Genomic DNA, 18,459 nt, shown 5'->3' on the forward strand with positions numbered 1-18,459 from the left:
AGCGGGGTGGCTGCAGCACAGTGGTGCCTCCTTGCCCCGTTAGGCTGCTGCTTATGTTCATGCACTTATGCTCAGTGCTATGAGAGCAGAGCAGCGTTGGGGAGCCTGGGAGGGAGGTGAGGGAAGGGAGACTCTCCAGTGCATAGGAAGAGAAAAAAGTGGCAGAGACCCGTTGGAGAGGTGGGGGGCGAATTTGGCAATCATTGCTGTAGGCCAGTCCCTTGTATGCGCATTGCCCTGCAGCTCATTTGCTTTCTGGAATTTGTATGTTCTAAAGCTGAACAGTTCCTGTGGTAAAGGTGCATTTATAGCAGCAAGGAAAAGTTCCAGCACCTCTTTGTGCAGGCAAAAAATGAATTCACCCTTAGGAATCCCTTCTACTCAGATGACTGTTCTGCTGGAAAAGTGGCTTCACAACAGTAGTCTCTTCATAGCTGTATTGACTTTAAATTGTACTTCAAAACCATTGCTTTCCTCTGTTTGTTTTTTGTCCTGTAAGTTGAGGGTTGGTTCAGTACGTTTTTTAATTATTTTTGCTGCAGATGGTTTTCCAAAATACTGATTGTTTAAGTATGGAAGTACAGTCTGATTTTGATTATAGCTTCAGTAAGTTTATTTCTTCTGCTGGAATCTTTAAATTGATCTAGAGGTGTTAAATTACAAAATTGCATGTTTTTTCTTGCTCCTCTACGGGCCTTTTAAAGCAAATGTAGCAAATGCAGGACAGCAACTTGAAAGATTAGGGGACAAAGAACAGAAGAATAGGATAACATCAAAAATGTCCTTTTTTCTATATAAAGTGAAATATTTCAAGATTCTAGGGCAAGACTGTGGGTCAGTGATTTCAGCCAGATTAAAAGTGCAAGTATATATGAAATGCTACTTATTGAAGATGTTGCAATCTTGCTTGTTTTAGTGGCTGGGGCTATATCCAAGTTTTAGGACACTTGAGATGGTGTTAGCCCAAAGGGGAAATGAGTCACAACTTTGTTACTTTATGGGGCTATAACTGTGGAATTCTAGCTTTGCAAGCTTTTATAATGGTATCGCTGCAATATTACTAAATTAGCATGCATCTTCTGCAGCTTTGAAAGTGCTTTGTGAAATCAGATATTGAGTTATATTTGTCTGATGTTTTAAGCTTTGATATGATTATTTGGAAAGAATCTGAAGCTTACTGCTGTGGGAGGAACTTGCAAATTGAATTAAATAAGCAACTTATTTTTTCTAGATCAATGTTCTTCAGTCTAAAAGAAGATCAGAAATCTTGAAATCGGTAAGATACACTTTGATTTCTGTATTAGAATGTATTTAAATACATCCAAAGTTAAACATGTGACTGCAAAGCAATCTATTAAGTGAACTTGTCCTTTTGCCCATCAAACGTTACTAGTACAGTTGGCACTTTGTGATGATCAGCCTGGCTTTTACTATAATGTGGCTTAGATATTTAGCTGGTTTTTGGCAATCATTATGGTTCAGATATGAGCACTTAACAAAAAAAGCAGTGAAAACCTTAATAAAGTGTTTCACAGTTAAAACTGAACTTTGCCAAGAATTCTATTTATGCCTGTTGTACTCGTTTATAAACTATAAGTACGTGTAGTCTGCTCTAAGATGGTTTCAGCTCTTTCTACAAAAATGGTGTTTTTGTATAAATAGCTTAGTCAGCTAGTACATGATATGCTTTAGTATGCCGTTTGCGAAATAGATAACCAGATTAAGTGGTGCTTTTCTTTCAAAGGTCTAAAGTTGTATTTTATTTAAATGCTATTTAAAGATAGCAAAAACTTCAGTTGAATTGCAGCTTTATAGCTGCTTGCCGTTGTGCTTTGCATCTTCCCAACTTGTTTCCTTTTTTAACACTGGACGTTCTTCTCAGCTGTGCTCATGGAAGTTATGGTTATGGATCATTAATATGTTCTGTAGTCTCTATTGTACATGTCCTAATTAAACAGGAGTTAATACAAGTTTTTTAGATTACAGGAATTAGAAGTAATTTTCTGCCCTTAACTAGCTTTTATTTGTTAATGGGGTTAATCCTATAACTCATTGCTGAGATTTTTGGCATGGTTCTTAGCTGCCTTTGCCTTGCATGTTTATTTACAACACAGGAAGCTGCACAAGATATTGATGTAAAGCTGCAAGATGACGACATACCAGAAAATAACCATGGAATTTGTTTTGCCCTTTTTTGTTTGGTTTATTCGTGTGGATTAGTTAAAGAACATATCTGAAATACTTAGCTATTTTTAATACCTACTTCTTTTCTTCCAGATGTTATCATTTATGTACGCCCATTTGGCATTTTTCCACCAAGGCTATGACCTTTTCAGTGAGCTTGGGCCCTATATGAAAGATCTTGGTGCACAGGTAAGAAATTACTTTACAGATTCATAACTAGATACTGAAATGGAAGAAAATGTGTATATATCAGATACGTTGCAGATTCCTTCAACAGAAAGGAAATGAGTGTGATAAAGGCAAAGTGTTAAAATACTGGTTTGAATTAAACTTGTTAGTCAGTTGTCTTTTTACTAGAATTAATACTGCATTTAGGATCTACATACCTAATCGTAGCCATGTGATGCCACTTGAGGTACTCTGTGGTATTTAGGGCACTGGGTTTTCTTTTATTTCAAAAAAAATCGTATATGTGCCGCATCTTACATATTTAACAAGAAAAAAGTAATATTTGTTTCCTTCAATTTGTATATGTTATATACGGTATAAATTGTTTGATATGTAAAAATTAAAGTTGATGTTAGCAATTTAAAGTTGGACCGTAAAACACAAGTCTGATTTTAGTAATTAGTCCAAAACTGAGTTCAGACTCTAAAAATCCTTCTTGCCCTGTTCTGTTCTCTAAAAACACATAATTGCAACTTCTGGGTTTTCAGTGAAGGACTCATCAAAACATGGCATGTACTGTGGCCAACTGCACACAAGAGACAGAGAAAATAGTTATGCAAAATAGGTTAGGAACAGAGTGTCTTCAATTGAAGATCTGTCTGTGGTGTAGGGAGAAGGCTCAGCAGTGTCTCTTGACTTGCTTTCAGAGCAAGCGAGTGTAGCTGGAAATATTTGTACCATTTTTTTTGCCTCAGTCTGAAGACTTGCAACAACTACACTGATGTAACACCCTCTGTTTCCACTCCACAACCTGATCTACAAAACAAAGCCAACCCAAATTCTGAGTGTCAATCCATATATGAAAGCAAATAAATGACAGCAAACAGATATATTTGCTTTTATCTCAAGTAGATACGTTGTTGAATGTCTATGAATTTACATTGTTCTGGCCTGGTTTGAAACAGTTCCTAGTTCTGGCTGCATATTTCTGCCCCATTGCTGTTGTCATCTGTGCCTCTCAACCTGCTTGTGTGGTTGTGCAGTGAAGCAGACGGAGGACTGCAGAAAATTACTACTTAGACATTTGATTGTTGGAGTTACTCTTCTGATGGATTAGTTCCCTAATCTGGTTACTATGGGTCTTTATAATTATAATTACTTGTATAGATGCCTGTCAGGGAAGCATATGCTTTTGTGTGTACATGTATGTGTGGCAAAGTAAATGATGGAGCTGAAAGGAGGATGCTTGAGCTGGCATCTCCATCAAGAAGGGAAGAGGCTGTTCAGCCGCAGCCCTTGTGTTTGGTGTACTAATAGCAATTGAAATGTTCAGGTGCGTGTGACTGCTTGTAGCTGGCCATGTGCCTTCACATCCATCCACTTGGAGTTGTCATTGTTGAACTGCAGTGTTGTGAGGGTATAGAATGGTTTTTTGTATCCCCTCAGAGGAGGGGATGTGGAAAGGAGATGACAACTGGGTAGTTGGTAGTGGTATTTGCTACCAGATAAAGACTACTTGAGTTAGGATCACAAGATTATTTTTGAATGGCTGGTCATCCATTTGCTTCACCTGGTAAGGAGTGTTGTGTAATACTCATTTTGGTGCAGGTGTCATAGCAACTGAAGGAGCTAAATTTAGAAAAATCCAAAGCTGAGTGTTTGAAATATATTGACAGTGGAGCAAAGACAGAGTGAAAGCTCTGAAGTTGTACAACTTGTTGAATTATTTTCGTGTAGCAGACCTTAGCTTTTAAGTAATGGGTAGTTTTTCTTACAGAAGCAGACTTGTAAAAAGCTCATTAAAGTTTAACAGTTGATGATTTTGCAGGTTGTATTGGTTGAGGTTTCCGCCTTTGTGACGGGTTAGATAGAAGGTATGTTGGGACAGGCATTTGTTAGATTTTTCTGAAAATACTATGAACTGCTTTTGTTAGTGAATTCTCATTTACAGGTAAATGTTGTGTATGATCCTAATGACGAGGTTTAACTACACATGAAATATTAAAACTAGAGTGGTCTTAGGTAGTACAACTGTATTTTTTTTTTGTGTGTGTGTGTTTCCAAAATATCTGGTTCACATGACGGAATAGAATTGAGCAACTTTGCTTTCTGCATGTTTTAAGTCAGGCTGGTATTACCTGTCAATGAGGTCATTGAAGGGGAATCATTAATGTCACACAAGTATAATACTTGTCCCAACCCCGTGCCATGGGCAGGGATGCCACCCACTAGATCAAGTTGCCATGAACACGTGGAAGACTGACAGTGCTCATGTAGCCATTTGGGCTAAACAAGCCAGACAGAAAAAGCTGCAGGAAATTAACAGAGCATGGAATTGGAACCACCAGATGGCTGGGAGCTCTGGGTCTCTAATTGTTGGGCTGTCTCATAGGGGGGTGTAAGAGCCAGTTAGCATCCCTTTTCCCCCTCTCATTTGTATCATTTCAAATGGGGGAAATGCAACACTGAGAAAGACGACCGAGTTGGCAGAGGTTTTCCTTTGTGGCTATAAGAGTGGGTGGAGATGATTATAATTTGTGTGTAAATTGGAGGTTCTGTTATTCGTATAGTGCTCTCTGCCACATGACTGACTTAGGCTGGAAAACCGGAGCTGCATGTTGTTCGTAGTCTCGTGGTTCTAGGTCTGGAGTAGAACAAGGTCTGCCTCACACGTGAGGTGAAGCTGTGGGCTGTACAGCTGTGTTAGGTAATGCAGTTGTGCCATTCTCCAGTAGGATGCCATGAGTGGGGATAATGGCACTTGTGCCTTACAGACTGGGTAAAGGAGGAGCTGATCTGATTCTGTGGTGTTTCATGTAACTACGAAGCTAGCTGCATCTGCTTCTCTATTTCACCATACTTCTTAGTTAAAAATCAGACTTTGTACAAACACACTTACAGTCTAACAGGGTATCTTAATTTTTCTGCCTTTTATTCTCCCTATGGTATCAAAAAGAAAAAAAAGGGTGATATTATAGACATGGATGTGCAAATTTTTGGTAGCATCCCTACAAAGTCTGTGATAAGATAGATAACTTTAATCAAATCCTCTCTATTGTGACAGTCTGTTTGCAAAATCAGATTATTATTTCTGAAACTGGAAGCAGTTGGGTCGTATCGAAGATCCCAAGCAATCCTGCTCAAATATTGCTGGTGACTTGATGGAAACCATCAATACAAAAGCCGGGTTGGGGCAATTCCCTCCTTTTTCTGGAGGGGGAAAAATCATACATTTGCTCTTCCTAGTTTTTGCTGCTAATGCCAGCACTGCTGCATAGGCCAGTCAGCCAGCAAGAGCAGCTAAAGCATGAGTCATTCTCTTCAGAGACTGAGCACCAATGCGGTATAGAAGTCGCATATGCTTGGCACCATGCTGTTCTTTGAAACATTCCTCCTAAGGCTTACAAGAAACGTACACCTTTCATAGAGGTTAATTCAGGATGGTAGTGCAGTGCTTTAAACAAGGCTTCAGTGGTTATTAAAGGTAAACACTTTGTGACCAGAGAAGTGATTTATTTTTTTTTACTATGCAAATAAAGCAAGTCATGCAATGTCTAGACATAATGTGTTCTTTTTTTGTCAGCATTATGAAATCTACAGAGCCAAATTTCTTTTGAAATCTAAAGATCCAATTTTCTGTTTCTCTTTACAGCTGGATCAGTTGGCTGTAGATGCTGCAAAGGAGAAGAGAGATATGGAGCAAAAGCACTCCACTATTCAACAAAAGGTACTTGAGAGAATGTAAAGGGTAGACTGCACACACATTTTCCTGTCTCTCGCATCTCTCCCCAGCAGTGCATCTCTGCATCGGAACTGTGAACGATGTTATCTTTAGTACAGACAATTAGACTTGGACATTATTAAGCATAGGGTGGGATTGCAGATAATCATTTTTATATTGCAGAACAGGGTATTATGTTCATTTCTGACTGAAATGTAAATAGAACAGTAGATTTATATGGGGTTCCCTAAACGTTTCATTAGAACTCTTGAATCCAAGATAGGATTGGAATTAGTATAGTTGTAAAAGTTGCTATCTTTTCCTTCTGTATACCTGTAGGAGAGATGCATATATACGCTGCACAGTCATACAGTCTGATGTATCACTTTCTACCCAGACGGTGCCAAATGAGTACAGCACTTTGTAGAGTGTGGCAGCACCTATTGCTTATAAAGAGCCAAAGTAAACTTTTGTAATGGCTGTATAATGTATGGTCTTCAACTTTATGCTGGTATGAAAGTGATAAGATTAAGTTGCTGTTTTGGACAGATTTGTATGTACAATACTTCTTATTTTTGCTTATTGAGAAAAATGTAGATAATTCACGTTGTGGGGGGAATAACTTCTGTTGTTTGGATGTTTCATAAGCTCTAGATAAGTATTAATTTTGCAGGTATAATGCTAGAAGTTAAAAATATTTCCACAGAACTCTCCGGTAGTGAGCTAATACTGCAGGTACTTTTGAAAGGGATTAGATACCAGTTTGAAGGTAATGGAATGCTTCTTACTCTCATTCAAATACATTCTGTATCTATTCAGGTGTTATACTTTAAAAAAAAAAAAGTCTAATGTAATTGAAATCTGAGTAAATTCAGGAATGAAAACATGCTAAGATTTCAATTCAGGTATCATTAGTAGGAATCAATATTAAGGGGAAATGGGAAAGAACTCAGGTTAATGTTTGTGTTCAAATTTGAATTTGTTTTGGCTCAATAGGGCTAGTTCTAGGAGTGGGCAGTAGGTGGGGGTTTTGCTGTTAGAGAACAGCAGTACTTGGTGAAAGAAGTTAGTTGTGGGCAATTATGTTTAATTGTCTGTAGAAGTAATAACTTGTTACCACGAATTATGGTCATTGCTGTTGCCAATGATGTTCACTTTTTTTCTTCAAATGCTGCCTAAGGCTGCTTTACAGGTAAACTGTTTCTAATAGTATTAATAGCTATTGAAACTACTAAGCTGTGTGAGACTTGATAAGGTGTATCTGGGGTGTGTGTGTGTATATATATATATATATAAATTCTCTTGGTTTCTTGTACAAACAGCAATCATAATGAGATTATTGATATATTCTGTATTTCAATTGAATGACTACTTTATGCTGTTGCAAAAATACAATCAGCATATTCAGGTTGTATTGTATGTTGTTTTCTAAAGTTCTGTGTTTCAAGTGCTAAATGTTGTCTCTTGTCCGTGTCAGTCAAGTTACTAATGTGTTTTGTGATGATAATGCCTAGAATACAGCTAGGCTTTGGAGGGCATGCTTTTTGGAAATTCCTTTCAGCGCTCCTCAAATATTTTTTTTTTTTTTTGGTTTGCTATTCAAACCATACTGTCTGGTTGTTTTTTTGTCTCTTCCTACTTACTTTTCCCAGCCTTGCCACCAAGTTCAGAATCTTGAACTGCCGTAGACCTTGGATATTGTTCTTTACAACATTTTGTCATCCAGTCAACCTGACCAGGATGGCAGCCTTGTTTTCTGTTCTCTTCTCATGCTTTTTCATGTTTCTTTCTATTGGCTGCCCCTTAAGCATATGTTCCCAAATCTTCCAGTGCCAAATCCTTACATGTTTTATAGCTACTGAAACTTATGCTTCTTGAGTTGAATATTCCATGGAGTATTTATGCATTTAATGTACTGAAGTTTTAATCTGATGCTTCAGAATGATGCCTTTTCTTCATTGTGTGGATAAAGAGCAGTTCCTTTTCTGAAATCCATAGGTAAGTGCCCATGTGCACACACCTACCCACCCACTACCTGTGTTTGCATATATGTGCATATGCATGCAGAATAATTGCACTAATTAAATAACCCATCACACTTTTCTTTATAATCATCATCCTTTTTAATTAGACTGTTAGAGTGGCTAATGTAAAAGTCATGGAAGGGTTTGGTCACCACTATTACTTTGTTTTCTCGTTGAAGATAATTGGTGTCTGATTTCTGTTTTAATTCTTGTGCTCTATTTACTCAGCAACTGTGCAAGAGCTTTTTTTTTTTAGTGTAAGAAATGCTCTTTTTCTTTTCCTTGTTTTTCTGAAGCAACACATAGTATGGATTGATCTAGAAATGTCCTCGTTATAGGGATCTTTACCTTGTGTTTCATGAGCAGTTTGATGCAGCCTGTTACTCAAGTAACATGTTGAATTACAAAATAATTTAAAAAATGCTTGTAAGCAGCATTATGGCTTTTTTGTTTTTGTGATAGAGCTAACATTTTTTTCAATAAACAGGGAAATAATGCAGGAAAAACATTTGCTTGAAACTTGAAGTAGTTTTCGTTGTATTCAAATAACTATAATTTAAAAAACAAAACCCCTGTTTCTGAAAGACTGTTCAGGAAACAGCTGTAGTAAGAATGATTCAAAAGCTTTTTACATCTGGAGTAAACAAGGTAATAGGAAACCAGATGCTACCACAGTCATAAAGCAAGCATAAACCCAAACTGCTGTTGAGAAATAATGCAAATTCTTGTCACAAAAAAAGACACGTGCTAGTATTTCAAGGAACTTGTATGTTCAGTGATGACCTTGACTTTTTGCACTTTGTCTTGGACTGCAAACTGTGTGATTTGTGTGTTGCTGTTTTGAGCTCTTCCTCAAGGCGCTTTCAACTTCAGCTTAACCAACTCCTCTTCCAGTTTGCTTATCCTATGGGATGGGAATGGAATTTAAGCTGGGCTTTGCACAGTGAATGTCTTCTGTTGTGCTATGTACAGCTGGAGTAACGTTTCAGATTGTTCTTTTCTTTGGTATTCATTCTCTACCCTTTACTGCCCTTTTAAAATCTTTTTGTATTCTGCTTCTTTAAAGAAAGATAATGTCTTTGAATACAAATTCCAAGTTAGAATGTTGATACGCTCCCTGTGATTTACTGATCAAATGACTTGAATGGCTTTTATGCCATAGTAGTATTCTTCATATCGGAAGTGAATCTGCCCCTGAAAAGCAGGGTTTGTGATGTTTTGGTCACAAGAAAATTTGTAGAGAAACAAAAAGCATGCAAGCTATGAAATGACTTGGTGTATGTGATAAATTGGTAAGTTTCTATAGGAATGTGTTCACTGAAAGCTCTTGAGACTATTATACTGTGACCTACAGATTAATAGCAAATGTGGATTTTTTTCTATTACCATCTGATTTCCTATTCCTCGTGGACATTGTTTAAAAGAAAAAAAAGAAGGCATAAAAACACACTGTATATTTCACTTGTATAATTCCCTTCTGCATGTTTTTCTTCGAGTAGTCGGCCAACCTTCAAAAATTAATCAGAGTAGAAGCCATAGATGTTGATTACTTCAAATCTGAATGAAATGTGTAACATTTCACTACCATATAGCTTCCATAATACTAATTTAATTTCTTTAGCTAATTAGGTGAAGCCTACTGTAGTTCTAACTGGCCCCTAATTAGCAAACAAATGATATTTAAAACTTAGCCTTTATCAGCTGTGTGTTTGCTTAAAGAATATAAAATTCTGAGTCACTTAAAGTGACTGGTTTCATTAACATGTGATTCTCTTATGTGGGATACTGGAAAGATAAGGATGTATTTCTCTCTGGCCCTGATTATTTTTTGTGATTCATTAAACTTTTCCATGAGCCAAGATAAAAATAAATTAAATGTGACTGCTTTTCCCTATTCTTTAATTATGAAATAAGAGACTGTAAGATGAGACAGAGCTTATCTAGTTCCTTTTTCTGCTTTAATCCCTTTAATTATAATGAAGTTCAGTTCTATTCTTTTTTTCCTGACTACAACCTTCAGTGAAGCTTTATGGATTAAGCTTATGGAAGCTTTAACAACCCCCCTGCCCCCCCAGCTGGTAGTCTATGCATAGTTAGGAAAATATCAAACTTTTGTCTGCATACTGTTGTGTCTTTATCTGCTCTGTAAAAGTGCAAATCGTTTAGGAAAGCAATTAAGAATAAAAACTAAACGCACTTCATGAAGAAGGCTTACTAGTTTGGACTACTTAGGCTGAGAGGGTTGTGAGATAAATGATCCAAAGGAGTTTTCCTGTGATACTTGTACGTGTCTTCAAAGCTTAAAGGAGCTTCATTGGAAAAGACAATTGCATTTTCTGCAGAAGTTTTCCAAACGTGAAGGAAAATGTGATTACGTGGTAGTTTGGATAGAAAAGACTGAGGGAGTGTATATTGTCTTACACTAGACAAGGAATTGCAGGCGACATTGAGGCAGGAAGATGCAAATCTTTAGCAGGTTTCATTATGTTTGGGAGCTGGTAAGTTCATTTCTGATTTGGGGGTTCAGGTGAGAGTAGACACCAGGATGTATAAGAAATCTGTGCTTTTGGGGGGAGGGGGTTCTTCTGTTCTTCTTATTTTGGGGGTATAAGAGAAAAAAAGAAAGGGCTATGAACGGTTTGAGAATGTTTGTATATGTTATAAGCTGTGTAATACTATGTAAAAAATGTACTGTGACATTTGGCTCTAAGATTATAATTGCCATATGTTCTACTACTTAGTCTACTCAACCTTTGCTGGACGTGTGGAGCAGTGTTAGCTTTCTAAAAATTGTAAAGCTGTTGTTAGCAGTTATTTGTTACTAGATTAAAAATAAACTTTGCTTTTACTAGTTCTAGCTTCATATTTTTGTTGCAGATTGTGAAGAAGAAAACATAACTAGGATGTTGTCATCTCTGCCAGCACCTTGATTTGCTTTAATTTAGGGATAACTTGGATAGCATTGTATTTATTTGTTGCTTGTCTTCTGATTTCTGATCTGGCTCACTTGTCTAGATGACAGAGCTTAAGAAAATGCTACAAGGCTGGCTGTATACAGTCCTCGGCACCAGGCTGCAGTTCATTTTAAATTTTGACGCAGTGCCCATTGCCACTTTTCTTCTACTTTATTCTTCCTCTTCTTTGAAATATCCACAAGATGATTTGCCATAGAGGTTGCAAATACCTGAGCAAGAAATATTCTTTGTGTGCAGATGGCTAGATTCTGGCTGCAGATCAGCAAGTTCAGTCTTAATGAAAGCAAGTCTGAATATGTGGAGGGCGGGGTGCAGCTGGAAATTGCTGGTGTCCTTTTCTTTCATCTGCTACAGAGATAAGTTTTGGAGATGCTTGCTTAAATCCCAAATCTATAGGACAGTATATACACTGGTAGCATTGTCTGTCTGTTGTTGGCAGTGCTCCACCACTTAAAGTTGGTGGGTTTTGTTCTCTGAATCTTTGACTTAGATGCTTAGATGCTTTTATGTATTTTTCTCTGGAATGTAAAAAGGTTCTGTTGGACTTCATAGTCTCATACTATCAAGTGAAGACTATGCGAAGACTTGATAGTCTTCAAATACTCTGTGAATGTGAAGAATCACAATTTCTTCTCCCATTATTAAATTCCATTTGCGCAGAACTTGGGGGAGATATTGGAAGTTTAATGCATTTGAATGTCTACTTAATGCCTGTCCAGATAGGAAGGAGACGACTTGGACCTCTTTGAAAAACTCTCACAACACAAGAGAAATCCCACTCATGCTACTTATGCAAAGCTCAGGAAATATACCAAGACAAGGGCTTTTAATATAGGTGATAATTACCTACATAATAATGTATTTTAAATTTTATTTTTTTAATTTTTTTTAAAAAAAATTTTTAAAAAAATTTTAAATTTTATTAAATGATAATTACAAAGTGCTCGTCATAGATTTTTAGTAGCTGTCAGCATTTATTATGTATTCACAATAAATGCTAGGTACTAATCAAATGGTAACACTTTATATGGTCATGTTTTTTTAACCTCAACATTTCCTAGAAGCTAAATTGTGTGAAAGATTAAACCTGTTCTCTAGGGTTTAGATAAGTGTGCACCTCTTCTTTGAAATGCAGCCGTTCTGATTCAGAGACAGTCCTTGTCTTCCCTTGTTCTTGTGCAGTCTTTGAAAAGACAGTAAAATAAATAATGCAGTCTTGCAGTTCCTGATCTCAAAATAAAAATAATCTCCTGTCTCTGATCTCCTAAAAATACTTTTTAAAGAAGTGTTGGGGCTGAGAGTCATAGCATGACTAGTGAATGTTGCAAGCAAAAGATTATTGCTCTAGTACTGTTCTTGACATTAATGTGGCCAATACTTGATCTTTCTAATTGAAACTACAATCTGTTTTTTCTTGTCTTGTTCCTTTGTACTAGGATTACTCCGGTGATGATACTAAACTAGAATATAATGTAGATGCAGCCAATGGTATTGTTATGGAAGGCTATCTATTTAAGCGAGCCAGCAATGCCTTCAAGACTTGGAACAGGTAATTACTCAGAATCTCTATTTATTGGCTTTATAAGATGCTGCTTGTTATGCCAAATTCTGGCCTGACTTATAACCTGTGCAACCCCCCGATTCCACAGTTCCAACAGAACCCTTGGACTGCTCTGTGAATTGATGCAGGGATGGCACTTCGTGGTTGCTTCTCTTTATTGTCTGTCCTAGTTGTTTGCAAGCCTTTTTCAAGAGCGTACTGAAGTCCTGTGTATAGAAGGCTTGCTTTATTGTGCACAGTTTGGCTCTGTGATGGCATTTTGGCTTTACTTTCTTGCTGAAACAGAGTAATTCTTATGATTGTATACAATATGTTGTGTAAATCTATATGCTGGGAAAATAAGCGTTAGGTGTCAATGTAAAATGAAGTTGTATGGCTATTGTAAGCAGGGAAATGTAGTGAAGGATTGAAGTACTGTTATTTCTCCTGAAAGCATGAAATCGTTATCCTTTACAATTCCTGTGCTGTGCAGTGACTTCTTCTGAGTAGTTTTCATGGTCCTGTTGGGAATTCAAAATATACTGTTAGTCTTGTCTCTTTAACAATGTTTATTTTACTATTGTTTAAATGTTTTTCTTTCTGAACAGGATTTCTTTTGCATTTCTAATAGTGTACACTTTTTTAATAGCGTACACTTTTTTCAAGGAAACATTACGTATTCTGGAGCATTTCCAATATAGTTGGGTACAGTCCTTGAATTTTAAAGTTAGTTTGTCTTGATATAGAGCTTGTCTTATACTCCGCAATTTTTGCAGCATTGCATCTGTTTTACTGTTTTTTGTGTTCCAAAGGCCAGAATCTGTATTCAGATAAATGGTCCCTTCCAACCTCACTTCCAGTTCAATAATTCTTTGACCATCTTGGAACAGCACAAGTCCATAGCAAGTTGGGGTTGTTTCACCTAAATCCATAGACTGATGTTAAGGCTGTACTTCTGAGCAAGTAGCATGCAGCTCCTCTAAGGGGTTTTGCTTTGGACTACCTCTAGTCTGGTCCTGTGGTATGATTGTCTGTAATTGTAATGTACCTTCTGGGTTAGTTCTGTCTGAGTGCGTTTGGAGTTCTGTGAGGCATCAAAGAATGGTGAAGGGAGAAAACTGGTAGATATGACTGAAGAGCACTTTCCTGGTCAGAAGTAAAACGTTAGTGTAAACACGCTTTGAGAAGACTCCACGGTTGCAGGGCAGGAGGCTGGCCTTCACCGAATTTTCATCACGCTCAAGGAGTCCTTTTTGCAAGGCGCTTTGCGGGGTTGACTGCGGCCTCTTGATAAGTGACTGAAGCCAAAACCCTAACTCTTGCTTTGGGTTCTTCTGTGTATTATAAAGGCTTTGCTCTATGGGGAGGTAACAGAAGGAAGCAGGACAGCAGTGTTGGAAGGTAGCTGGTAATTCTCTTTCGACATGGCTTCATACCTACTATTACTATAACTGTATGGTTCTTTAAGATGATTGGGTATAGGCTTTGATTAAAACTAATTTGTCTGTTGAAAATTTAATATGGGCACAAAGGAAGTTGTAATTAAATCAAGATGTCCTGAAAGAAGGTCATAGTGGAAGTTTACGTGTTTCAAAGGTACTCAATCAAAACATTCAAACAATAAGTCATTTTAGAGAGCCAAGGTAAACAGCTCAGTAATGACTCAGAGCTAGCCTACTTCTCACATACAGTTAATACTTGCTGGTGTTGTGGTTTAACCCCATCAGGCACCAAGTACCACACAGCTGCTCACTTGCTCTTCCCAGGTGGGATGGGGGAGAGAATCAGAAACAACTGAAAACATCTGTGCTATCACCACTGTTTTCAGAAAAAATCCAAATGCAGCATCGCACAAGCCTCTACAAAGAGAATTGACTCTGTCCCTGGCAAAGCTGTGACAGATTGTAATTTTTTCTATTTCTCAAAACAGCGACAAACTAATTATCTAATTGTGATAGGCTAGATGGATGTGTCAGAATTAAGCAGTGGACAAGCCATCTATATCCATGGTTTAAAAATTGAATGAATCATTTTAATTTAGTACCTCATATTCACAAACCATTACTAATTGTGAAACTTATTACTATTATACTACATCAAATAAGTGAGCTTAATGACGATAACTGTTATCTGAATCTAGCTTCATTTTTCATGTTTTACTAAAACCAGAAGTTTTTTTATCCTATTTTTATTTCTGAATCATTTGTAGTTGCTTGCTACATTGTAGGCACTGAAGTGGTCATTGCCTGTTTCCCCTGATGGAATGCTTTAATTCCATAGTATTGCAGTTCACCTGCGTGGAGATAATACTGGCTGAAGTTTGACATATAGTAGAGGCTAGAGCATACTTCCAGCCAAAGAAAGGACTGTCATTGCTTTAAGCAGTTCTGTGCATAAAAACGTGCAGTGAAATACCGAAGGAGGAAACATGTAGAGAATGATGTATTTTGTATGAGGAATACAGAGCTGAAATCTGAGGCCCCCTGATACAGACAAGATACTTCCAGTGTTCTGGTCAGGTAGGTAGCTTGCTTCTTCGTTATATGCCCATCTTTGAGGGGAAAGTGAGGGATGGAAAATCAACCAGCTGAAACGAAACAAGAATAATTCATCTAGAAAGAAATACAGGAGTTACCTGATATTCTGAACCAACGTTGATGGCACTAATCTTGCTAACAGCTGATGGCAGTGCCAGTTGTAATACAGTAGGTTCTCTTTTCTTTCTGTTGGTGTCAGTTGGTATTTTGATGGTTCTAGGCCTTTCAAACTGCTCCTTTACAACAAAATTAGGAAAATGTGTCAAAAATCATTGCTTTTATCACCATTAGTGCATACTTGCCAGCATTAAAAACATGAGAAAAGGAAGTGGTGCGATGAATTTTGCCTGGCTTGGACACATCATTATGATTTTAGATAGCGTGATGCTTCTGTGTGCATGTCTTGGTATGTGAATCCATGGATACTGTGGTGGATTTTAGTGGGAAAAGTACAGTTGCTGTGGAGAAAAAAAACTTGAAACCATATAATGCAGACCTTTGAAGAAGGACAAAGCTGTTCTAATGTATCAAAACTTGTTTCCAGTCCAAATTAATTTCTTGCTAGGATGATATAGTTTCTTTTTCAGGCAGTTGGTAACTTGGTTCAATTGTCCAAAGACTTCAATTAATTTGGACATTTGCATCAAGTTTCCTAGTCTTGGGATATTTCTGTACTCTGCTGGCGTGACAAGCAAATGGTTACCAAGTAAACCACGAGAGCTAATTGTCATTTGATGGTGCTTTGTTTTGAAAGAGGTGGAGATTTTGGAACCTTTTTATACTGTAAATGTAAACTGTAAGTTTGTATTTCAGATGAGACACTTCATTGGAAAGAAAATTAAATCTTTATTAAGTCTTTAATGTAAAGTCTCACAGCAGTTGTTATGGAGACATTTTTGGTTGTATATTTATCTGTTGAAACGATACCTTATTGTACACAACTTTTCTGGATGTACAAGAAAACAAAATCAGTTGAATTTATTATGGAACAATAGTTAAAAACGTTTTGGTTCTTAGAAATTCAGATTAAAAAAAGGTGTGTGTGAATAAAATGTATGTGTGGGTAGAGAGCCTTTACCAAATGTAGTGTATTCTGCATAGGTTTTGGGTTGGTGCATTAGATGTTTTCCTTTTTAATTCTGCTGTATTTTCAGATCATGCTAATTCTTTGCTTATTTTGCTCATTTTGCATTTTTCATTCCTCTTCCTCCTTTCCTTTATGTTTTAATCCTCCCCCATTTTTTCACATGACAGGAAAAAGCCAGATCACATCAGGTACCAACCAGCTTCTTTTATACCTTCCCAGTGTTTCTTTGGCACGCAAAAGCTCTAAATTAACCCTGCATTTAATTTTGATTACTTGCGATGGATGTGAAGTGGCTCAGTCTAAGAAAATAACAGAAGGATTCTGCCTGGGATGCCAACACACCTGCTGCTCAATGCTTTCAAAAGAATTAGTAAGATTGAGCTGGTTTTAGCTGAAAAGGAATTAAAGCAAAGTTTATGCACTCAAACTTCTGAGCATATGAGATCAGTGTCTTGACTTTTTGTTTCCTTTGTACATTGGTGGGATTTTTCTCGCCAACTGCATTGGAAATAGAAATGTAACTTTTAAATGTTGTGCATTCTTAATCGCTGTTCTATTTGCATGCTTATGTCAGTGAAGAAAATGTTTTCCTTTTCAAAAATCAGTAAGCATGGTTAAATTATTATGTAAAATTCAAATGTTTTTGTTATTACTTCTCTCAGTTCTCAGAAATTTGAAATGCTTTTTAATGAATATTTTGTTGTTTCCTATTTAACAAATACTTTTTTGAATTATGTTAGTGTAAATGACAGAAAACGTGTAGTTTCTAAACCCAAACAACTGTATTTAAGTACTGCTATAAACTCAGTGGGGCAGTGCATGTTACTTTAAGATTGCCCAGTGTGTTTTCTTTCACCATGCTTCTCTCCTATTGTTTTGACAGAATGTCACATTCAAGGAAACTTTGATAACTTTTAGTATTACAGCTGTCTAAAGATGCATGAACATCAATTCTTAGCACAGGACATGGCTAAGTATACCCCATAGCAGCACCTCCAGTACCTGTGTTATAGCTCAAGTTTCCTGCCTGTTACTGCTATAAGCCCCAAGCACTCTGTTTCCTATGGTAGAGTTTAGGAACTATTCCAAATTTAGAGAATATCAAGTTTTTGGCCCAAATTAAATTGCTATGGCACTGGCATTTTTGAAGGGAGGCTGCCACTTCCATTTTTTAAGGAGTACAATAAAGTGTAATAGCATTATTTTCCATTGAAGTCTACTTCAAAAATGGGAGATATGTTATGCTGTGCTCTAAATTATTTATCATGTTCAGTAAAAGTTTCAGTAAAAAAAAGAAAAAGGAAAAGTGAAGAAGTAACACACACACACACATACACCAATGCTTTTTGGCTGAACTTGGCAACTTTTCTTAAACAGATTCCATTTCTCTAATTGAGGTGGGGGAAAAAAGGGCCTGGAATACTTTGAAAACTTCTAGATTAGACTTTAAAGATGACACAAACTTGTACAATTTGTTGTGCTCGTTTATATCTGCTATGAGAATGGAGCTGATTTTTACTTTAGTGGTTTGCTAAACATTTGGCTTTAGAACAAATAAGTACGACATTAATGAAGTAAATCACACCAATCTCATTTTTAAAGATTAGCTCCATTGCGTGTTATCTTGGGGCAGGGCTACTTTTTTTTTTTTCCTCCATTGTAACTTAGGCACTGCTTTTCATGTTTTTATCTTCGGTATTAAGTTTCCATAAAATAAAAAACCAAACACCTTGGTTTATTTTCCTTTTCCAGTCTGCTTTTTTTTTTTGGTTGAGTTACCTACTTAAATCTTGGCAATTACCTGCCTTATCTTGTATTAGAGGCTTAATTACTATATATGTTTTTTAAATAGATGGTAGAAAGGATACCTTTTAAATAGCAGTGACCAAAACTACTGTTGTTAATCAACTGAGAAGTTGTTTTTGCATAATTCTGCTCAATTATTTTAACCCAAAAAGATTACAGCTATTTTGACTTAAATCCAGTATTGAAAGAAGACTGTTGTTACTTTTAAATGAAATATATCTGCACAACATTTTAAAAGAATACTTATTAAAAGGTAGAATCTCATCTGTCTACTATGTACTAACTTTCCTAACAAATACTAGGTTTTCTGATTTGAATCTAACTTGTGTAATTTCTTTCCCTTTGTATTTTCTTAACAATGTGTGTGCTTCTTTTCATGAATGGCTTGTGGTGATTGAATAGTTATACGGAGCCCTC

General features: G+C 36.8%; 1 protein-coding gene across 5 annotated transcripts in view; it reads left to right on the forward strand.

Annotated features, from left to right (window-relative positions):
- ACAP2 (ArfGAP with coiled-coil, ankyrin repeat and PH domains 2) overlaps positions 1–18,459 on the forward strand; it is a 65,437-nt gene that overhangs the window by 26,729 nt on the left and 20,249 nt on the right. For 3 of the 5 annotated variants that reach the window (XM_048076633.2, XM_067002035.1, XM_067002037.1), the window contains exons 7-11: positions 1,232–1,276; positions 2,278–2,373; positions 6,005–6,079; positions 12,509–12,621; positions 16,404–16,424. In XM_048076633.2, coding sequence (XP_047932590.1) covers positions 1,232–1,276; positions 2,278–2,373; positions 6,005–6,079; positions 12,509–12,621; positions 16,404–16,424 — 350 coding nt within the window. The remainder of the gene's footprint in view (positions 1–1,231; positions 1,277–2,277; positions 2,374–6,004; positions 6,080–12,508; positions 12,622–16,403; positions 16,425–18,459) is intronic. The other 2 variants (XM_067002036.1, XM_067002038.1) reach the window with 1 other exon arrangement.

The sequence above is a fragment of the Anser cygnoides genome, chromosome 9 (assembly GCF_040182565.1).
Source record: "Anser cygnoides isolate HZ-2024a breed goose chromosome 9, Taihu_goose_T2T_genome, whole genome shotgun sequence".
NCBI classification, from domain to species: Eukaryota; Metazoa; Chordata; class Aves; order Anseriformes; family Anatidae; genus Anser; species Anser cygnoides.